A 23,855-nucleotide genomic window follows, 5' to 3' on the forward strand; every position below is an offset into this window, starting at 1 on the left:
CGTGCCATCCACAAATGCAGATTAAAGCTCTAACACGCAAAGAAGAAGCCAGAGGTGAACGTAATATTGGTGCTCTGTTTAAAAGCCTGCATCTCTGATCGTACGGGGGTGCACTAATGCCTGTGGAACTGAAAACTTGCATCTGGAAAGGCTCCAAGAAGAAAACCATTGTTGAAAGAAATCCTTAAGAAGTTCTGTTTGCAGAACGCTCTGTTCCTGAACGCATCATCCTTACTGTGAAACGTGGTGCAAGCTGGTCAGAGTTGATGGGAAGATGGATGAACCTGTTAAAGGCTGCAAAAGACTTGAAACTAGGGTGGAGGTTCACCTTCCAGCAGGACAACAACCCTAAACATGCAACCAGAGCTACAAAGGAATAGTTCAAATCAAAGTGTATTCATTTGTGACAATGGCCCAGTCAAAGTCCAGACCTAAATCCTGACTGAACTGGAGCCGTTTGCCTCCAAACAGTATTGACTCAGGCAGGCTGAATACAATACTTTGTGTTGGTCTACCACATAAAATCCCAGCAAAATACATTTAAGATTGTGGTTGCAACGTGACCAAATGTGGAGGTTTTAAAAAAAAAATATATATATATACTTATGATTTTAATTTTGGACATAAACCTTCCTTCACATACTTTCAGATATTCGGACATGGGGCTTCCACCTGACTAAAATGTATTATGATGTATTCCTCCAATGAACAGCAGCAGTTAAGGTGGCATCAACCTGTAGAATACAAGATGTGTTGGTTTAAAGTCCCCCTTTAATCAAACCTGGTAGTTTTATTTATTTTACAATAGCTCACCTAGGTTTGTGATGAGGGTTTTTGTGCATGGAATAATGTTTTATATTTGAGAAACTAATTTTCTTTCTTTGCAATGTCTTGATCTAAAAAATGTGATAATGGGGTCACCTGATAGCTCAGTTGTTTGGGTGCATCCATTAGCAGTGATTTTTTTTTTCTGAGCAATGAGGTCATTTTTTTTTTTATTCCTTTGTTTTCTGAATCTCTCCATGATCCCTTTTAGTCAAAGTCAAAAACGGGTATTTCAAAAGTAAAGCCTGACTAAGACATACCTAAGTACATAACAGTTTACACATAACATTTGTTATTTAAAGGCTGCACTGATCACAACTTGGCTGCATCTTCTGTGTGACAGAATTGGGATTTAGGTTGCTGGGGGATTTCATTGCTGTTGCCGGGTCACTGGATTACCTTGTAATAGATCTGCTCGAGCACACACAGGATGTGTTGGCTTATATGAGGGGGCGGGGGGGTTTAATCCTTCAGACAAGCGTGCTAACTCCTGTGGTTTGTAAGTAAGCTGGAAGCTGAAAGGACATGTTTTCTGAAACTTGTACCCACTGAAAGTCTTGTTTTTCTCTCTCAGGTGTGAGTAATGACGAACCTCGTCTTCCTCGCTGTCTGAACATGCTGTTTGGGTAGCAAAGCCGGCCGACAGGAGCGTCGCACCTCTTGCACTGCTTCCATTCTGGACACACACAAACAGACACGCAGAGTTGGCTCAATTCAAGCACAGCCATGCTGATCAAGGAGTATCGTATCCCCATGCCGATGAGCGTGGAGGAGTACCGCATCGCTCAGCTCTACATGATCCAGGTGAGCAGAAAGCAAACATCACACCATTTATTAATGCTGTTTCTATTTTTTTTGAGTGCACAAATGCCCTGAAGCTCTGTCAGAGCTAAACAAACGTATCGACTACAATACTGATCACCAAATTAGACTGCGCTAGAAGCACCGAATTTAAAATATCATCTTATAATTGATCTGCGTGCATGCATTATATTCATGTTCAGTTACATTTGAGGCCTTAAACTTGGATGCTATACCAGTGTATCATCATAGGTTTACATAAATGCACGTGTTGGTGCTAAAGACTTATTAGTCTGAATCTGCTTTGTGTCGGTATCTATTTAACTTGATTTTTGGTCCACCGATGTGGGTCAAATTAATGAAAATTGGTGGTTTCAGAGCATCTAAAAAATTTTAATTTATTCGTGCCCGGTCTATGTATCTGTTATTTATGGGACGGATACAGGCACCTGTTCATATTTTAAGTTGGGGATTCATGAAACAATGAAAGATCAGCATGGGTATGATCATACACTATAGCTCACATAAAGTCATAGCAGAGACCTTGATGTGCCTAAACACCGCCAAAAGAGGTTGCAAAATTGAAATCTATGAAAACGGACAAATCAACACCCATCAATTCCCAGCAAACCAATCAAAAGAGGGGTTTGGGGATGTTCATAAACTATTCAAAGACCCACTAATACTGGCTGACATCTGTCTTTTAAGTGAATTGTGAAAGTTTTTAATTGACAATCAATCCCACATCAAATAACTAGTTGGTATTTATCAACTACGGCTCTGATCAGCATTGTTGGGAACTCAACACCACTTTTACCTGAGGGTGCTTCGCTCAGGGCTGCAAGAGTGAGCACACCTCACTTTTTCTTTACACATAAACACACATTCACCAACTAGAACATCTCACGTGGAGGCTCTGACTCTGACAACTCGTGGACAAAAAGAGATGAGATTAATCGATTTAACCGTCTATAAGACAGTTGGCAGTCTCACTGATTGGGCTGACTTCTGCAGTTCTGTCAAAAGTAATAAATATGACTAATTATCTCAGAGAGTTATGATTATCTGAGACTGATCCAAGCCTGCAGGATACAGTGCGTTTCCATTCCTTTATGTCGTTGCCGCTGAAAGACTTATCTTCCAAAGTTTAAAAATTAACTGGACATCACTTCAGTTCTGTGGTAGTTGAGCGAGCACTGAGGACAACAACGGTATTTCTAGTAATGGGAAATGATTTAATCTGCTTATTTCTGCTGTTGCAACTGAGTTTAAAAAAAGTTTAACTTTGCTTATTTTGGGGTAAAGACAGCTGGAATTCCAACACAACAATTTGAATTTTGATGTAAACCTTGTCAATATAAAGCTGAAATTTGAGAGATGTGTAGATTTTATTTTATTATTTTAATTAAAAAAAGAATAATCTTCTGCCATTGTATGAGCAGCTTGAGCACAAACAAAGCAGAAAACACTATGTGTCCTCTGATATGAATATAAATACTACATGTACAGATTCACCTGACGTGCCCATATTCTGCATTATCTTCCAAATAAAAGCATTTAGAGGCAGCTGATGTAAAATAGGTGGAATATGGAAAATGTCTGTGCAGAGTTTGTGACGTTTACTGACATTTTTTAAGTAGAAAAGACCAAATTGTTTGTCATTAGAGTGTAGTTTATTGCAGTTTTGTCAAGACAAATTGTGCCGTTTTCCATGTATGTTTTCATGATTAGGAAAAATATAAACTATACATGCACCAGTAAAACATTTGGACATACCCACCCTTTCAGAATGACTGGGTAGGTTCTGTATTCTGCAGAGCAGAGGCAAACTTGACCGGCCCCAAGCTGCCAAGGGCCCCAATAAAATCCCCTGTCAGCTTACTGCAGGGGATTTTATTTTCATTATTCACTAGAGAACAGTTTTCTCTAACTGCACCTCCATTCCCCCCACCCTCAAAATCAGCGCTCCCCAAGGCTGCATCCTCCGTCTTCTGCTTTACTCCCTCTACACCCATGACTGCAAAGCCACTCCCCCCTCCAACATCATTGTTAAGTTCGCAGATAACTCTGTGGTTGTGGGCCTGATCTCCAACAGCAGGGAGACGGCCTATCTGGAAGAGGTGGAGGCATTGTTGTCATGGTGCAAAGACAACAACCTGGACCTGAACGTCTCCAAGACAAAGGAGATGGTCGTGGACTTCAGGAGAGAGAAGCAATAGGAGCCATCGCACTCCTCTCAGGATTTATGGGACTCCGGTAGAGATAGTAGACGGCTACAGATACCTCGGTGTGCACATCCCTGACAATCTGACATGGACCACTCTCCACCTTGGTGAAGAAGGAAAATCGGCACCTGTACCACCTCAGATGACGGAGGAAATTCAAAGTTCTCCACAGTGCTGCAGAGGGCCTTCTACCCTGAAGCAATAGAGTCTGTGCTCACTGGGAGTATCACCACTTTGCCATGGCCAGGAGAGCTCTCCACAGTGATCCGCTGTGCTGAATTCACAACGAAGTCAGCACTGCCCACCCTGCGGGAGATCCACAGCAGGTGGTCTACGACCAGAGCCTTTTCCAGTGGCTGCCCTCTGGCAAGCCCCTCTGCTCCTGCTTGGCCAGAACAGAGAGACTGAGGAAGAGCTTCTTCCCTCTGGCCATCGGGACTTTGAACTCTCAACCCCCCACCATAACACTCATTCCAATATATATTTCTGTTGATAATTCTGTGTATTCATAGACATTCTTGTAAAGTGGACATGATTATTATTATTTTTTTTATTTATTTTTGGAACTGAATAGAAAACACTCTTTTTTTCTTTGTTTGTGTGTACGTTACTTTAATCTTGCATTTAGTTTGAGTCGGCAAGGTGAAGACTAGAATAAACAATAAGCTACAAATGAAAGGATAAAGGAAATGAAGGACCCCTTTCATTTGTTAGCCTTGGGCCCCAAAAAGGACTAAATCTGTGGCCGCTACTGCTAATTTGATGCAGTATTTTGCTACATTTAGCAGGAAAAGCTTGTTCATACATTTACTTTATTCAGTTGCCATGTTTTAACCAATTTATGTCCACAAACTGAGAAAGAACACACAGAGTAAGTTCAGTTAAGCAGGCTTTCATGCTGAAGTGTTCACCCAAGAAAGCTTGGCTCGCTTATTGACACACCAGCTCACCTGAAGACATGATCTGTGGATTTTCAGTGCCGGGGATATAAAAAACAACAAAAGGGGAATGAATAAATTCTTTCCCAGAATTCTTTCTTATATATGTGTGTGTGTGTGTGTGTGTATATATATATATATATATATATATATATATATATATATATATATATATATATATATATATATATATATATATATATATATATATATATATATATAATATAAAAAAGACAGGGTGCAGTTCTTCTTGTTGAGGTAGCAACGCTCTTAAATCTAACTTCTAACCTGAACAAGTAAATGATTTTGCACACAATGAAAAAGAACAGCTACTGACAGCTGATTTTACACTTGTTGCTTTGCTAATTTCAAATGATTATCGTGAATGCTCTGATTAGTAGGAGCAGGTCTAAATAATTGATTATTTGTTTGCGGTGGCAGTTTACTTTAGAGGCTTTTTTCAATGCACCACTTATGAGCTCACTGGCACCTTACAGTTGTTTTGAGCTGAAATCAATGTTTGAAAGGAAGAAAGTTGATCTCTGTGCTGTTGTAATGGTTGTAAAGCTGTCTGAACCAATATGAATTACAATTTGGCTTTCACATTAAACATGTATTTATATTATAAGGCTAATCTCTTGATCAAACAAAATGTGCCGTAAACCAGTCAATGGCATGAGTGTACATTTCTCTACATCTAAAGTTTTGCTACAGACCCTACAAAGGGGATGTCTGATTTTCGTCTCAACATCAGAGTAATAGTAAGACTTGGTCCACATTATTACTACACCAGCACCAGAGTCTGCATGTCTTTTAAACAGCATTATCAGACAATCCATACACCAAATACCCTGTCAAGAGAAGAGAAAGCAGCTTATTCACCCACCCTCACTGCTCTCCGGTTAAAAACTAATGGAACATTTCACAATACTGACGCTGACATTGTTTAGCCTACAATGCACTTTCAAATCTTACCTCTTAAAAAATGTTGAATTTTACACAAAATAAATTGCACAGAAGTATAGCCTATGTGTGTGTGTATATATATATATATATATATATTTATTTATCACTAAATTAGATCAGAAGTATGACAGATCTGAATCCTCACATAGCCAGAAATCATGGTGTATCTATGGATGCTAATACAGTTAGCACAAGTAACAACAGGAACACAAGATAAAGACATGGATAATGAAGAATAACTTGGACACAAACACCTATAACCGCATCTATTATAGCAATATTTGCTAAAGATTTATGATCTCAAGCCATTCATGTTATCAGGCTGAATTAGTTTTAGTTTTAATTGATGTGACTCCGATTTTTTTCAAGCTGATTGTCATTTACGATTGTCTGATCCAATTTATGTCACTTTAGTGTTCTATTGTAGATCTGATATCTGATATGTGGCTATGAGCCATGAGTGGATGTTTATACCAGATTTCCTTGAGCTTTTTGCTTATATGCATGTTCTGAGCTGTGTCACTGCTAGCTTTGACTAAGCTAGCTAACTGCTAGCTAGCTAAGCAACTAGCTTTTTCATATCCCCTTTGAACCTTTTTTCTGTATGGCTAGAAATATGTTTGCTGCCCTCTATAGCTATATTTCTTTCACAAATTAGCTTCCATTAACAAGTTTAATCCTCCAAGTGGCCTCACAAAAATATTGTTTTCTGTTTTTGTTAAAACGAATGAAACACACAAAGGGGTATATTTCATGCTGTTTCAGTGGGCAGTCGTGTTCACATGAAAGTTGGCTGTAAAATACTTGTAGTTATGATTGTGAACTGCCAAATCTAGCCTCTGATATAACTTTAGCTTCCACAATATGATACTGGACATATATTACAGTAATCATGAAATGTACCAACTAGATATTATTTCACAGTAAATTACCTGCCTGACTTCAAAGTATATCAAAGTAAAAACACGAGGCCAAACAAGAACTACCAGATGCATGTTTTTATTTACTATGAAGAACCAAAAATAAAATAATTTGAATGTAGCTTACTGTCACATTTACAGAGATAGGTTGTTTTATTTTGAAATTGAAAAAGGATTAAATTCTGTATGGTACTATATGAAATCAAAATGTACCATCCCTGCCTCAATTCATATCTAGATACGTATCAAATCGTCTTGTAGAGATAAACACTCATGAAAATAATTGAAAAAATGGACATGGAAGTGTGGGCCTGATTGTTTGCTTTAAATGAACATAGGCTATAACCTAAATTGTTGTAAAGCTGAAATCAGGTGAGATGTTACTAGATGTGTAATAGAAATTTATATTTAATGCCCTTTAAAGATGAATTAAACCTGCCAGTCTGCATTACTGTATGCTGTCTTTATTTAAATTCAATCTGTTAACTAAGAGGTATGTTTTATTTGTTTGATTATTAGTTGAATGCATTATGAAAGTAACTGCTAATAGATTAGGGAGAGTCATCTCTGTCTATGATATAACAATTTAAAGGACTATTATCTAGCTGTTACTGGGGAGGCTTTAGGGTTTCTTTTCCTGTCTCCAGGTGATCCAGGTCACAGTTCAGCAGTGTTTGTGTAGGAGGTCAGGGGTTTAAGGTGTCATTTTGTCGTAGCATAGAACAAGATCAGTGTGGAAACATGGCTGATGGGGACTATGTAGTTCTGCAGACCAGATGGCGCTCCATATGCCTGTGGTTTATGTTTCCTTTCATAACTTTGTCCAAATGCGCAATTAAAATTTCATTAAAAAATCATCTCCCTGCAAGCGCTGCCTCTGCATTTTAGACAAATATGCTTATGAGCCGTAAACCCAGGAAAATTAAACAAAAGCTTTAATTTTAGACAGATGTGTTTCAGTTTGAGGCCATAAAACTCATAACAGTGAGCACATTGAATAAGTAAAAAGGAAAAGACGGAAAATAAATTGTTGTTCCCATTTTTATTGAATTGTGGCAAAGTTTTTATTTGTTTAATGGGCTTTTCGATGCTGTACTCATTTGAAATTGAACAATATCTGCTTAGAAATAAAAGAAAAAAGTGGAAGCTCGGGCTGCTTGGATTTCACAGATAAGAGGATGTTTGCACATGTGAACAAATGTACAGAGAAATATATCAATGCACAGTATAACACACAGACACTCGCACACACTGATGGACCCCTCCTCCTGCTCAGCGTCACAGCTGGGCGCTGGTAGCCATGGTAACCAATGACATCAGCTGTAGCGTGGCAGCTGCTGCCATCATTTTGTCTTGTGGTGTAGACGACACAGAGGGAGCGAGACGTGGTGCTGTAGTCACCATGCCAACATTGTGTCCAAACCTCTTAAATGCGATTACATGATGGGATACGAGCATCGCTCAAGTTGCATGCATGAAAGTGCTCACAATAACACTAACCACTTGTATGATATGGTTGGTTCACCATTTTTGGGAAGGAAAATAGGGTCTTTACTGACCATTTTAAAGGTAAAATCAAGGTGAAACGAATTTCTGAATGTTTTTGCAAATTGTTTTTAATTTCTTTTAAACATGTCTCATAATAAGTGTTTTCCAAAGCCTGATGTATCGAATTCCTTCGATGCAGAGCCAATATCACCCAGAAACCACTAAAAACTCATCATTGATCCACACTGTCACACTGTGTATCATGTTGCTTCATTAAGATTAAAACACACTTCTGTTAATGTTGACTCATTCCCGCATAAACCTTCCTATTGCTGTGTATCAATCCACCGATGAAAGTAGTCCTCAACAAATGCACAATTCCCTGCTACTTGAGGGAAAAACAACCGTGTTCATCTGTTTTGTTCCAATCCTGTCTTAAACATTTTGGTGGAAAAGTCACAATGTACCGATAAGGCAAATGTATGTTGCTGATTTTAGCACACAAATTGTCCTGTAAACTATGCTAAAACGCTGAAGATGTACACATAAAACTGTGATGACAACGTACCAAAATACGCACGAAATGAACTCAGAGGATGGACAGAAGGCTCCGTCTGTATGCGTCTGCGTATTCAACGTTTAGCATAAAAGAGCCATTAGTGGTGATGAACATAATTGTCGTCATTACAGTGCTTTTCACTGACTATAACTAGTCTCTGTGCCCTGTTAACCAGCAGTTTGTTTGTTTGCTCAGACTAGACACTATGGTGACTAATCTGCCATCTAGGGGCACAGAGTTGCATTGCATTACTTTCATCTGGCAGTTTTTATATTCAACATCATAACTATTGCTTTTTCCAGTTCTGTTGATGGATAATTTTTTTGTTTTAACCATTTTTTTTCTACTAATTGCACTTTTGACGTTCATGATGTCATATGACGCAAGTGACGTTCATCTTCTATTTTCAGTCTACGGGGCAACAGGAATGTTGGTGTCAAATTTCATCCTGAAAATATTTCTAAGTTTTAAAATGACAACTTATTTGTGGCCACAGGAGAAGTCAGATATGACAAGTCTGTTGGCTACATCCTCTTGGGAGCACAAACATCTGTAATAGTTTTTTCGAGATATTTTAGTCCAGGCCAATTAGTGGATTGACAGAAATTTCAGCTAGCTAACTGAAAACATCTTCAAAGGAGTTTTTTCAAACTTTCATATAACAGCAAACTATTAACTAAGATTGATCCCGCTCATGTATTGTGGCAGCTGCTCTGGATTCACATGAATGTTAGTGGATGTGAATTCCTGTGGTGCAGGTGAACATCCATCCAGTCTTCCTTTTGAAAAAATATTCAAGTTTCAGCTAAAAAGCATCTTGTAAAGAGAAGGCCAGGACCAGACACATAAGCTCTGGATTTGAAAAATGTCAGAAGGGATGTTTATTATACCTCTGAGCATCCAGCGATGACGTTTAATGCGTCCACTGTGGATCCAGAAGTCCTGAGGAGAGAAGTTATACACCCCTGGTTTATGCTAACCTTGTGGTGTCACATAAATTATTTAGGCTCGGTTCGATGGACAGAAACAAGACCCTCAGCAAAGCCTGGCCTGTTATAATTCACCAGATGTGGTCAACAGAGTGACTGTCCACCCTGGGAACCGTTCTCCTTTTCATCTTTGTGCTCTGGCTGAGTCTCTTTAACCTTTTAAAATTCAGATTTCTTTTTTAAAATGTCCAACAGAAACACAAATGGTTAATATATGTTGTATCGTGTCTATATTCTAAGCAGGAAGCCAATTAAAGTTTCCTGGAAATAAATAAGCCACATACGAATTGCAGGGAGCTCAATTTATGCCTTAAAATCAACATTAAAACTTGTTTTTTTAATATGCATAGGGTCCATTTTTGTCTGGAGACTAAATTAACTTTAGCCCCAGTGTACCCTTGCACATACTCTAGGTTATGCCAAAGCATTACAATGTTTTTTTCCCCCCAGAAACTTATGATAGAATTGTCAGTGAATTTCCCAGAATTTTGTGGCTGAATTAAAGTGTTTCAGAGAGTTCTGCTCTATACCCCGTGTCCTTACTTAGGCATCCATTTTCCATGAATTTAGCTGTGACTTTAATCTGTCATCTGTAGCTTTTAGCTGCTGCAGCTGTCCTCTCAGTCCGCTACTGATGTCCAGACTGGAATAATTCTTAATTAGGGCTGCAGAAAACAATTATTTGGGTAATCAAGTGTTCCATCGATTAATCCAGAGATCTGATAAGGAATTACTTTTACTATAATACCTTTTTAAAAGAGAGACATTTACATTATGAACTGGCTTTTACGTGTAGCCACAATTAGTTCCTGGGTTATATGGCCAAAAAACATATTATATTATTATTACATTGATACTACAGAAAACTTGGTATTTTCTTTCTCAGCTTACAAGCCAACTGATTTCTATTAAAATGCTGGCATGAAATGTTCCCGTGTGTTTGTTAAGCTTAACTTTAGACATTTGTTTCCCTCTTTTTCTCTGATCTCTCTGGTTTCCACCATCAAATCGAGCTGCTACAAACTGTCCGTGTGAAACGAGGTGACCCGAAGTTCATTACTCGAGTAAATTTACTTTAGTTGCTTTCCACCAGGGGTGACATGACGTACCAGTATTGACCATAATCATGATATTTAAAAGGTTGAATATTGATGTCGTAATGATTGGGATTTGATCTCAGCTGATAAAAGACAACATTATTGATTTAAAAAAAATAAATAAATAATAATAACAATTTTTTTGTATATATTCAAAAGTTTCTTACCTCCTATTTTGAGTTGATTACTAAAAACAGGTGATTAATAAGATGAATGAGTCTTACAGGAATATTTTTTTCAAAATTTCCCAACATCATGAATTGTGTTATTGTAAATGCTTTCATGCCATTTCGCTTGAATCTGATGCACACCAGATAAACAGAGATTTAAGGAAAATAAACTACCAAGTCTCTACATCATGATCCTGCGCTATAGAAGACCAGGTGTTTGCTTTCTAGCTAACATCGAGCTGTGTTAACATCTGTTAGCTCCTCTCCTACTGTCTCTGCTTTCATACACTGTATTTTAATGCAGCTGAAATCCTAATAAAGCCTCTTATTTCCTTTTTTTTTATTGTCTGTTATCAGACAACACAGTCAATCAGAAACGGAGAGCGAAATAACAGCAGTTAACACAACACCTTAACCAGCGGTCTCTGATTTTACAGATACAACATGTTCTGATAAAATCACCCTTTTTTTAAAATTATTATTTTGGTTGGACTTAGATGTGACTGATAATATCAGTTCACATTAACGGCTTACAGGCTGAAGCTGCTCTGATGGACAGAGGAGAATATGACAGCGGTGTAGTTCTGGTGACCTTTAAACAGAAATTAGGCACCGTTTGTCCTCCCTCGAATCCAGCTGTTGTTTTTTGTTTTTCTTTTTGTGTCTTTTGCAAGTTATTTTCTTGCACAAGAAAGAAAACGCAGTCAAAATTGTCTCTGTGGACACAGATCGTATAGAAGTTTCCGTGACTATTTGAGGCACTGCTGCCACAAGATGAATGAAAAACCTCCCCTTTTGTTGCATTGAGGGTCTTCCTGACACTGCAGACACAGCTGGCTGCAGGTCAGTCCTTTGACAGTCTGATCATCTGCAGCTTTAGATAAAATCTGTCAGTTTAGGCTGGAACTGTTTGGATCTTTAATGCTTCATCTTTAACTCAGTAGCTCTCTGCTCTGGCCCTGAGATGTGCCTTATTCATACAGATCATCGGTGCTCTCTCCCCAGAAGGGACGCAGATAGGAGGAGGATAATTTAAGGCCCTTGGCTCCTCACCTAAATTACATTACCTGCTAGATTACAGCAATTTTCCAGCTGTTCGCCTCCTCTGACCTTCATTACTGATTCGGCTTCCCTAAAGTCTTTAGCAGGGAGAGCTCCGTGTTCAATCTGAGCTCTCATTCTTGACCCCGAACACCCCACTCTTGCTGTTAATAATGATCTTGATGATTTGTATTCACATAGTCCTATTCATCATCCTACCATCGGCACCTTACAATGGGAGGAATGAAATAGCTCTTCAATCATCGGTTGGAAATCAGAGTAAAGTGCAGGGTTATTCACTCAGAGTCAGTGATATAAATGTAAAATTTGTAGCCTAATTTCCTCATTAAAGCTTCTCATCTGGGGCTAACTGATGACTCAAACATGGAGCAGATGATTGGCAGCTGAAAGCTAGGCGCTCCTTCATCAATGTATCATGGCAGCCCCGGACCCTCCAAAGGCCCCAAAGTCCCCAGGTTCACCTTCTAGAATTACACTGAGATTAGTAAAATGACTGCTACTCACCTTGAATCCAACAGGTATGACATCATACAAAGAGCAAAAAGGATCCTTTAAACTGTGATCTCATTAACACAATGCAAAGAAATTTGCATGTTAATTGAAATCGAAGCGTTGTCGTGGCGTCAGCTATACGATGGATTACCTAAAAAAGTACAAAATGTTAATTAGGATAGTTAAAAAGAAATTGCTATTAAGAATCTAATAATGTCATATTACATGTTAAAGGATAAGACCGGTTTTTTTACATTGGGCCCTTGATTTCACATTATAACATGATGTTCTACTCACCCCTGCTTGTTGTTGAACATTTGGAGCTGTTCCGAAGATATTCGCGAGGCGTCTGGCTGCTCTCTTGAGATATTCGGCCATGAAACGGTTTCCTATGGGCAAGCTTATACAGGCACAAACTATGCTGTTTATAATTTATTAATTACTGTACATTAGCACTGATAACGTGGAGGTGCGTCGCTTACTTAAAAAAATCCGGGTTACTGTAATTTTGATTTTTTTGTCGTAAAGTGGGTGTTACTGACGTCCTGTGGTGCTACTGCCACAGACAGCCCACAGACCTGCTGCCTATTTATTCATTCGGCTAAAATTCAAAATTAGTAACCCGGATTTTTTTAAGTAAGCGACGCACCTCCACGTTATCAGTGCTAGTGTACAGTAATTAATAAATTATAAACAGCATAGTTTGTGCCTGTATAAGCTTGCCCATAGGAAACCGTTTCATGGCCGAATATCTCAAGAGAGCAGCCAGACGCCTCGCGAATATCTTCGGAAGAGCTCCAAATGACCAACAACAAGCAGGGGTGAGTAGAACATCATGTTATAATGTGAAATCAAGGGCCCAATGTCAAAAAACCGGTCTTATCCTTTAAATATTATCATAATGCAGAATAACTGTTTCTTCAAGACTGTGTTTGTAAGCAATACTGAACTGTTATGTAGTAGTGTTGTGGCAGGATCTTTATCTTGTGCATATTGCTGTATTTGTATTTTTACTTGCCTAAAAGATCCAAGTAGTTCTTCTAATACTGAGCGACAGTCCGGGTTCTCTATGATATTTATTTACAGTGACATAAAACTGAAGTAAAGTGTCATATTTTTCACTTTTTTGAAAGCAGACAAATGGAGAACATTCAACACTTTCACCTGATACATTAACCTCCTATCAAACTGCAAACTGATAAAGTAATTAATGTCACGATAAATCTTTTGTCATCATGTTTGGCAGACAGTTTGTCTCATATCAGAGCCGGGAGAGGTTTAATATCATGGATATGAGCATGTATTTTTGCATGTGCTACAGCCCAGATGGCAACAATCTAATGGAGAGCCTCTTAAGGAGATGTAGGTTTATACACTGTAATCCCGGACTCCTTCTGTGGAGCAACGGGCTTAATGCACCACTCGGTCTTGCAGGATCTGTGGCTCGAACCATCTGCTGACGCTTGTTGGAGGAAGTCATATGCTGGGCAGAAAGGGAAACCAGTTTTTTACCTCTAAACTCATCAGTAGTAATTAAACTCCTGACAGTGGTTGGATTATTTCAGAGAAATAAGAGGGTTCATTAGGGTTCATTGCTTCGGTAAAAGTACGGCTACAGCTCAGTAAATACTCTGTGTTGAGTAAAAAGCCTGGGTTAAGGAGCTTACTTTAGAAAAGCATGATTAGATTACTGAATTATAAGTATAAAGTAGAAGTAAACGCAGAGAAATGTCTTCCTCTGTTATGCGATGTGCAAAAATTCTGAACATTTATAAGTTAACAATGAAGCGTTTACATTGTTCAAACAAAAGCAACATTAAGTTAAATATTGAATAAATAAAGGGTATAAGGCAAGGCAAGTTTATTTGTATAGCACAATTCAACTACAAGGCGATTCAAAGTGCTTTACAGAGACATTAAAACAGTAGAAATAAAAGGCATGATTTAAATTTTAAACAAAAAAGAAAGAAATAAGAACAATAGATAAAATCAGATAAAATAAGTAGTTAAAATGTGATCAAGTTTTGAGCTTTATTCAAACGCAGCTATAAAGAAAGTTTTAAAAGCTGGAGCCATGACAGAAACATGAAGATATGATCCGACTACATGGGATTCAACACAGTGCTGATCAGAGTGGTGCACAGCTTCATGTAGAGACCAGTTATTAATATAATGTGTATGTTTTAATCTGCTTAAGATGGATGCCTTTTTATCCATCTATCATTATCTTCCGCTTATCTGAGATCGGGTCAGGGGCACAATAAGTCCAGGAGGGAAACCCAGAAACTCTCCAAACCCGGGGCGGGGCAAAAGACTCTCTAAGAGCTTGAATAAAGGCAGCTGTACTTCATCTTTGTTCTTAAAGACATTTGACCTCTCAGAGGTGAACACAGAAAGTCGATTTATTTATTTATTTATTTTGTTAGAGCAGTTGCTGTTGCTACTTCTCACATCCTCAGAAAGTCTGAGGACATTATGAAACTGAAGAGACGAGATGGAGACATCAATTAGCTCTTTGAATTACCAGAAGCAACTGTCAGGAAGGTCATTAAGAAGAAAAACTGCACGAGTGAGCTCAGTAGTCATAGCCTAGAAGGCCAAGGATAACCTCTCCTGCTGGTGACTGAGGAAGTCTCAAAATAATGAAGACAAACGTCTGTACGTTTGGCTTCAAGAGGCAGGTGAAGAGGTGTCGGTGCCTACTGTCCACGAAACAAACGCCTCCAGAAAACCTCTAACTTACAGAAATGGGATGATCAGATAAATTTGTCAAGAAAATGAAGATGGCGTAGTGTGGAGTGGTGAAGGAACCGTCAAACATCCAAAGAGCCTCATATGTGGACTGTGATGGTGGGCGGGTGGAGGCCTGCGCGGTTGCCGTGGGATCTGCTGTTGGAAGCAGAAAACAAGCGAAAAACTTAAGTTATTGACTGACCAACGAACCCTGGAGGAACTGGGAGGATTTGAAACGGTTGCTTTTTAGGAGTCTGAGTAAGAGGTTTCTTTTTCCATTTTGTAGCCGTTTTTCATTCCGCCTCATCACTTTGTGTTTGCCTCATCGTCCTTCCACGCTGTGATGTGATGACCTGCTCTGACAACACCTGACAGACCGACAGGAGTGCTTTGCAAGGGTAGCAGGGGTTTAACTTAAAGGAAAACAGACACACTTTCTGTTTTCACCTCCTTTATGGACAGCTTTGTCAAATGTAAAACAAGCCTTACAAACTTATTCGCACCTTATTAGCTACAAATGTTCCAAACTGGGAAGTTGAATGTGATTTTTAAACCTTCCCACTGCCTCTCTTTCACTTGTATTACATTGAAGTGCATGTGTGTACGTCAAATCCTCACGTCAACTGGACATTTGGTGCTTAACCCTTATACCCTCCTCAAATTTACTACCCTCTGGAAACCTTTGTGGCAAACATGTACACGCACAAAAAAACTGCTATTAAATCATCCATACATCAATATTTTTATTTTACCACAAATGTGTCCAGAGGGTGCAAAATCAGTAGAATAAAAGACATATAGTTGGCGTGTTTAGAGCCCCAAATTCCCCAGTGCTTTTACCCTCTATGTAAATGACCTATTTCCATTCAAACCTTTTGCTCTGACAACTTAATTGTACAAACATTTTATCAATATTTGTCCAAAAGCTGTTGGATATCGAGTGTGGCAACATTTGTGGGGGATTCAGAAGCCTCGATAATGTGAAAAATAACTGGTCCTAACTCATTTTTGGACATCTGAGCCTTTAACCAGGTGAGGTTTACCCAGAGTTTACCCAGAAAAAGAGCAGCACCTGAATTATTTCCTTTTAATGAGTTTAAAGATCGTCTTTATAAATGTTTCTCAACTTTAAAGTTTCTAATTATTTCCAGATTTTTGAGGGAAATGTGACACAATTATCCCCGGTTGAGATAATCCAGTTAAAAAAAAAAATGCTGAACACCACTCAGACAAAGACTCTCTCAAGTTGTTTTATTTTACTTTCTGATGAATATGCGCATTTCCTTCCTCCTCTTCATCTTCCTCCTCCTGCTGTGTTGAAATTCGGCAGAAAAAGAGCAGAGAGGAGAGTTGCGGCGAGGGCAGCGGCGTGGAGATCCTGGAGAACAAGCCTTATGAGGATGGCCCCGGAGGCTCGGGTCAGTACACTCACAAGGTCTATCACATTGGGAAACACATCCCGTCCTGGTTCTGTGCCATTCTGCCTCAAGCTGCCCTTCGAGTGGAAGAGGAGTCCTGGAACGCTTATCCTTATACGCGAACCCGGTGAGGTGACATCATACAAAACACAAAATGACTCATGACACATCCATATAGCACCACCCCTGCCCCACTTCTAAAGCTTCTGCCTGGTGCGAACGCATCCGCATATATCAAAGGGATTTTAGGCAGCAGGAATCATCTAAAGTGGAAACACTGACCTCGTAGTCATAAAATGTTGTTAATAGTTTTTATTAAATGGCTCCTAGAATCATAAATCTAAACAATGAAATGAGGTTCACCTGCTGATTGGAAACATTTTTTTCATTATTTGGAACAATTTCAGCTGAATGGTCGCACATTTATTTGCTGCCAGTTTCTTACAATAAATCCTCCTTCGGACTTTATTCTTGTAAACCAGCCGGTGCAGATACCTCGTCAGCCCAGCAGGCTTTTACGTGCTTTTAGAGGCATGAAGTTTGGGTCTCGTATATTAGATTTGACTTTATACTGTTGACTCTCTTCAGTCACAAGCCAGCCACATGTTATTATACAGATGTGGAAATGTGCTTCATTTCTGCAACCTCTGAGGGAGAAATAAAGCCAACACTTTGCTGTATTTTGGACATCCCTTCAGATGAAGCTGTATACTATTATTTTCAGCTGTTGTTGTCAAGTTTGGATCAGGGAGAGTAAAGGCTGTTTTCAGCTAATAGCTAACAACTGTAGTCCTCTATAAGCATCTGTTTTTTTCTTCTTCTCTGTGTGTTTAAACATCTGTAACTCTCTGCAAACTCTCTGTGAAAAGGTGTTACCTTTCATGGCCATGCCATAATTTAATCTCTTCATCCCAGTTCATGGAGTTCACATTTCTTTTTTGCAGCTTTTCAGAAAATTACTGTAAATTTGCTTCACAGTGAATAAAAATGCCGCTGCTGTTTCTCCTGAGAACTTTTGCTTCAGACTAGCTTTAAAATGAGTTGAAATGCCCAGCTTTAAAGCACAAATAAACACGTTTTTGTCTTTAAAAATGGTTTCCATAGCTAATTTGCACCTCTAAGTTGCTAAATTAAAATATATGGTTCCGTTTGGTTCCTGCTCTTACCCATCTTTGGTCACTAAGATATGGTTGATATGATGGTTAAAAGTGGAGCTTGAGGCCAGATGTGCTTCTGATGCAATTTTTTTTATTTCCTGTATCGTTCTAGGATATTTCTTTTTTCACTCCTGACACACCCCTTTAGAAAATTAAAGTCTGTTCAACAGTTCAAAATATCCAGTCATGTTTGACCTAAATTGAGGAAAAAAAATCAATGCCATCACACAACAGAATGTGTATTAGCCATGTTGTACATTGCAAAAATGTTGCAGGTTCACATTGAAGAAAACACCGTAAATGTTCAATTTTGGAGTCTTCAGTCAGATCCCCACAGAAACTCTGCTTATACAGTGCCTTGCGAAAGTATTTGCCCCCCTTGAACTTTTCAACCTTTTGCCACATTTCAGGCTTCAAACATAAAGATATAAAATTATTTTTTTTTGTGAAGAATCAACAACAAGTGGGACAAAATTGTGAAGTGGGATGAAATTTATTGGATGTGTCAAACTTTTTTAACAAATAAAAAACTGAGAAGTGGGGCGTGCAATATTATTTGGCGCCCTTGCGTTAATACTTTGTAGCGCCGCCTTTTGCTGCAATTACAGCTGCAAGTCGCTTGGCGTATGTCTCTATCAGTTTTGCACATCGAGAGACTGAAATTCTTGCCCATTCTTCCTTGCAAAACAGCTCGAGCTCAGTGAGGTTGGATGGAGAGCGTTTGTGAACAGCAGTCTTCAGCTCTTTCCACAGAATCTCGATTGGATTCAGGTCTGGACTTTGACTTGGCCATTCCAACACCTGGATACGTTTATTTGTGAAGCATTCCATTGTAGATTTGGCTTTATGTTTTGGATCATTGTCTTGTTGGAAGACAAATCTCCGTCCCAGTCTCAGGTCTCTTGCAGACTCCAACAGGTTTTCTTCCAGAATGGTCCTGTATTTGGCCCCATCCATCTTCCCATCAATTTTGACCATCCTCCCTGTCCCTGCTGACGAAAAGCAGGCCCAAACCATGATGCTGCCACCACCATGTTTGACAGTGGGGATGGTGTGTTCAGGGATATGAGCTGTGTTGCTTTTACCCCAAACATATCGTTTTGCATTGTGGCCAAACAGTTCGGATTTTGGTTTCATCTGACCAGAGCGCCTTCTTCCACATGTTTGGTGTGTCTCCCAGGTGGCTTGTGACAAACTTTAAACGAGACTTTTTATGGATATCTTTGAGAAATGGCTTTCTTCTTGCCACTCTTCCATAAAGGCCAGATTTGTGCAGTGTACGACTGATTGTTGTCCTATGGACAGACTCTCCCACCTCAGCTGTAGATCTCTGCAGTTCATCCAGAGTGATCATGGGCCTTCCATTTCAATATGATTGCTTGCACAGTGCTCCTTGGGATGTTTAAAGCTTGGGAAATCTTTTTGGATCCAAATCCGGCTTTAAACTTCTCCACAACAGTATCTCGGACCTGCCTGGTGTGTTCCTTGGTCTTCATGATGCTCTCTGCGCTTTGAACAGAACCCTGAGACTATCACAGAGCAGGTGCATTTATACGGAGACTTGATTACACACAGGTGGATTCTATTTATCATCATCAGTCATTTGGGACAACATTGGATCATTCAGAGATCCTCACTGAACTTCTGGAGTGAGTTTGCTGCTCTGAAAGTAAAGGGGCAGAATAATGTTGCACGCCCCACTTTTCAGTTTTTTATTTGTTAAAAAAGTTTGACACATCCAATAAATTTCATTCCACTTCACGATTGTGTCCCACTTGTTGTTGATTCTTCACAAAAAGTTTAAATTTTATATCTTTATGTTTGAAGCCTGAAATGTGGCAAAAGGTTGAAAAGGTCAAGGGGGCCGAATACTTTCGCAAGGCACTGTATATGTCACCGCATCCATGTTCAACGTCCTGTTGCGTTTCCCCACATGTGAATGCTCATGCTTTCGCATCTCAATGCGTACGTCACCGTTCCATCACGTCTTGTAACTGGCTAGACACAGTTGACTTGCTCACAAACACTTCAAGGAAAGAAGGAAGGGAGAAGGACACTGCAAGCTCAAGATGTAAAGAACATACATTCTGCACACTAGAATAAATTATCTCAGAATACGTCTTTAATTTGGGATGCACTGATTGTGAAATTGTGGGACAATACCGATACCGGTGTTAAATTTAAAGATTTTGCCAAGAGCCCGTAGAAGATACCGAATATATTTTCCACTTTTTTCTGTCTTTCATATAAATGTCTTAACAGACCTTTTTTGTAACTTCTTGTCTGAAAAATAACTTTTAAAAGGCCTTTTAGCCTGTTAAACTATCACCTACTCAATTCTCTTCCAGTACTTGATTGGCCAAAGATAAATGTCATTGTGAAAAATAAACTGAATAAAGGTAGAGAGGTTGTCTGCTTCCTGAACCCAAACTGTCAGCTGGTTCCACAGAGAGGGGTCTGATAGCTGAAGGCTCTGCCTCCCATTTTACTTTTAGAAACTCTGGGAACCACGAGTTAACCTGCAGTCTGAGAGCAAAGTGCTCTGTTGGGAAAATTTGTCATTAAGAGCTTTATATGTAAGAATTTTAATTGGGTTTAGATGTTACACTTAGAAAAATGCACATCATTGTTGCATACACATTCAGGGTTCAAGCTTCTGGTCATCTTGTGAACTGGGAAAAAGAAAGAGGGATACATTGACCTCTCAGAAGTCACAAGCACAAATGTGGACACTTTTACATTTTGGTAATGCGGACAAACGTACCTGTACACATGTTCTGGGGAAGCTGGGTTGAAAAAGTGCAAATTATTACAATCAAGAGCAGTGATGTTGCTGGGCATACAGCTGTACAGGGGCACGGGCCCCCAGCCAGAACACCACCACCAACAGCCTTACTGTATACAGAAAATGAGCCTGTACTGGATGTATAAGAACATTTATTCAAATTTGCATGAACTTCAACAGGTTTAACAGGGCTATAGGCTATCTAAGCAAATAAAAACATTTTTGAGTTCAGCCATTTAGCTTTTCAATTCCTCCTTCTGTAGCTCATCAAACATAAGTAAGCCTTTTACAAAAGGTAATATTACTAAAAAACACAGTATGCACAGTGTTACAATTTTCAACAGATCAAACGGATACAAAATAATGAACAATATTTCAGTCCAGGTACTGAATATGTTTTAATCTTACTGTAGCACAGTCAATAAATACTTCTACAAGAGGGAATATTGCAAAATAAAAAGTCAAAATCTTAAATTAAGAGTCCCTGATATGGTCTGATAAGTTATTCCCCTGATTGAGTAGCCTTTTAAACTAGCCTACCCACTTTTTACCCATTTATAATGCCCAAGATAGTTTAGTAAATAGGCTATAATAGGCAGAATAGGATATTGTCTCACCTTTTTCATCTGCCATGGAACCAGACACTGTTTAAGCCTACACGCAAACGTTGTGTATTTGGCGTGAGAAATTACAGTGGCCTATGGGTAGGCGTGGGCGTCGACACAACAGAGAAAATAAATCTCTCACCTGCATCCACTTCATGTTCAGTTCTCCTTGTTGCTTCTCTGACCCTGACTTTCCTCTGTAAGAATTTCCTTATGTCCATGACCACGATGACGGCAATCCATCAATGTGTAGTGGTTCATACAGCCTACTATGCTTCAATCGGCAAAATGTGTGGGCTAGTATCCGCTGATAGATATGATGTCCGGGTCGCAGTATTTTGCCTTCCAACTCTGATTTTGCGCGCTACGCGTCACACACGGTCTATTCGCTGAACATGCACAGGTGCACCCAATGCCTGCGAATACAACCTCTTCACTTCACTCTTTGGTAGACCTGTGAAGGCGAAAGTAAGTTACTGGTTGAAATAATGAAAATCTTGCCTATGTTATTCTTCCTTGGCACATCGGTCTTAGCGTAGTCTGAAGGATGTATATGGGAATTTTTACAGGGGCACAATGTATGCTTACAGGGGCGCATGTCCCGGTAAAAAGTGTCTGGTGACATGCCTGGTCAAGAGGCTGATAGTGGAAAAATAACTCAAATTCTTATCACAATTACTTAACTTTAAGTTAACAGGGTTATTGTTAAGATTCATAAGGGACATTGAAATCCTTTAAGTTTTCATTTCTGTTCCAGTCTAATAAACTGTTTCCTGTGTCTCAGGTATACCTGTCCCTTTGTAGAGAAATTCTCTATAGACATTGAAACGTACTATAAACCAGACACTGGAAACCAAGCGGATGTCTTCGGTCTGTCTTCTGCTGAGAAGAGACAGAGGGCTGTTGGTAAGTTTATCTTGCATTTATCTATCTGTGCACGTGCTCGCTGCATCATTACTCTTGAATTGTGCCTTTGGGATGCTCTGGTCGGTTGTCATCTCATAAGCAGGAATCAAATTTGCACGCCGTCATTTGCAGTGAAAATGCCAGCAGTGTGATGCAGAGGGATACAAGCCGTGGAGTGTAAGAGCTTGTGTTGAGCCTCTGCATACTAACATTCACTGGGGAGCAGAAAAATGCGGAGTCTGCTGCCGACATGTTCCTGCAGGGACTGATTGCATAAAAGACACGCACACACAAAAATCACAATCTTTTCTTGAGGCAGCTGCTCATACCCGTGGCTCGGATCTGCTTTATTTTAACATTCCACTCTGTCTCTCTTCCCCTTGTAGACCCCATAGATATCGTCAAGGACTACATCCCTCCTCATGAGTACCTCGTGGAAGAAGACCCAAAACTGTATCAGTCAGTCAAAACCAAGCGGGGTCCTTTGTCAGAGGACTGGATCGAGGATATCAACCAGAATCCCAGTCAGAGTGCCGTCATGTGTGCCTACAAACTCTGCAAAGTGGAGTTCAGATACTGGGGCATGCAGTCCAAGATCGAACGATTCATACACGATGTGGGTAGGTTTGGGAGGTGGTGTGACAGAGTTCAACCTAATCTGTGAGTCAAGTCCTGAAATATAACCCCCAAAATGTAGGTGAACACCCTCAAAAATTTAGGAAATCCTCCGGACTGCTGCTTCTCCCATTTGGGTCTTCAACTTCATGACAATATCACCAATGTACTCATTGGTAATCACACTTAGAGGCAGCAGTGAAACTTGCAAACACAAGTGATGATCCAAAAAACTTGGGGGTATTTGTGACTTTCACTGTTTAAAAAAATAAAGGTTTGAGATGAATCTGCTGAAAAGTAGGTGGAGGCAGACTTAAAAATGCCGACGCTACCTCGCAGAGGAGGTGCAGAGAGTTTCTGAGAGGCGTCTGGCTCTCTGAGATAAAGCAGCTCGCTGAATTAATTTCCTGCCAGTTGTTGGGCTGCTTCTGTTTCATTGCTGTGATCTGACACTGTTTATACACTCCCACAGCCCTCAGCTTGCCTCCTCACAGCGTTTACTTCCAGACTAATGAAGCAGCAGCTGCTCCATCTTCATGCCATTCTGACTCGGTCCTCTAATCAACACGTGTTCAAGCACAAATGATGTTTTCCTCTCTGACAGTCCCATTGCAGCCACATCGGCCTCTCACTGACTTTTTAATGTTTTTTTTTCTTTGTTTTTCTTTGCCTCTTCGTCTCTGTCAGCCCTGAGTTTATCACAACTCTAACACACTGCTTAGATTGCAAATTGCTTTCGTCTTGTCCTTGGATTTCACATGTGCAGAATCTTTCAAGCTTTGTGAATTTCTTTATGAGCTTGTGTTTATTTTCACTGGATTATGCAGTATATATATCGGCGTACTCTGTTTGCTAAGTTTAGTTTTATGGCCAAGTTGGAATTTTTTAAACATGATGATTAATCATTAATAAGAGACTTAGGGTTTTATTACCCCGCAGGGCTCATTTAGCTCATAAAAAGAACACATCAATTTAAATGAAGTCAGCTTTGACACATGAGATCAGTTTGATTTACACAATCTATAATATTTAAGCTAAATATTTATAAAAAAAATTTAAAGTAGCTGTTACTATATAAGTGGTAAAATTGCCAAGAGCAAAGTA

General features: G+C 39.4%; 1 protein-coding gene across 5 annotated transcripts in view; it reads left to right on the top strand.

The window, feature by feature from the left end:
* The window catches only part of pitpnm2 (phosphatidylinositol transfer protein, membrane-associated 2), a 79,563-nt gene that overhangs the window by 28,938 nt on the left and 26,770 nt on the right, over positions 1-23,855 (top strand). For all 5 annotated transcript variants that reach the window (XM_075455259.1, XM_075455255.1, XM_075455256.1 and 2 more), the window contains exons 2-5: positions 1,400-1,629; positions 16,596-16,810; positions 22,015-22,136; positions 22,523-22,756. In XM_075455259.1, the coding sequence (XP_075311374.1) occupies positions 1,552-1,629; positions 16,596-16,810; positions 22,015-22,136; positions 22,523-22,756 (649 nt within the window). In that variant the 5' untranslated portion in view covers positions 1,400-1,551. The remainder of the gene's footprint in view (positions 1-1,399; positions 1,630-16,595; positions 16,811-22,014; positions 22,137-22,522; positions 22,757-23,855) is intronic.

This window comes from Odontesthes bonariensis, chromosome 22 (genome assembly GCF_027942865.1).
Source record: "Odontesthes bonariensis isolate fOdoBon6 chromosome 22, fOdoBon6.hap1, whole genome shotgun sequence".
Lineage (NCBI taxonomy): Eukaryota > Metazoa > Chordata > Actinopteri > Atheriniformes > Atherinopsidae > Odontesthes > Odontesthes bonariensis.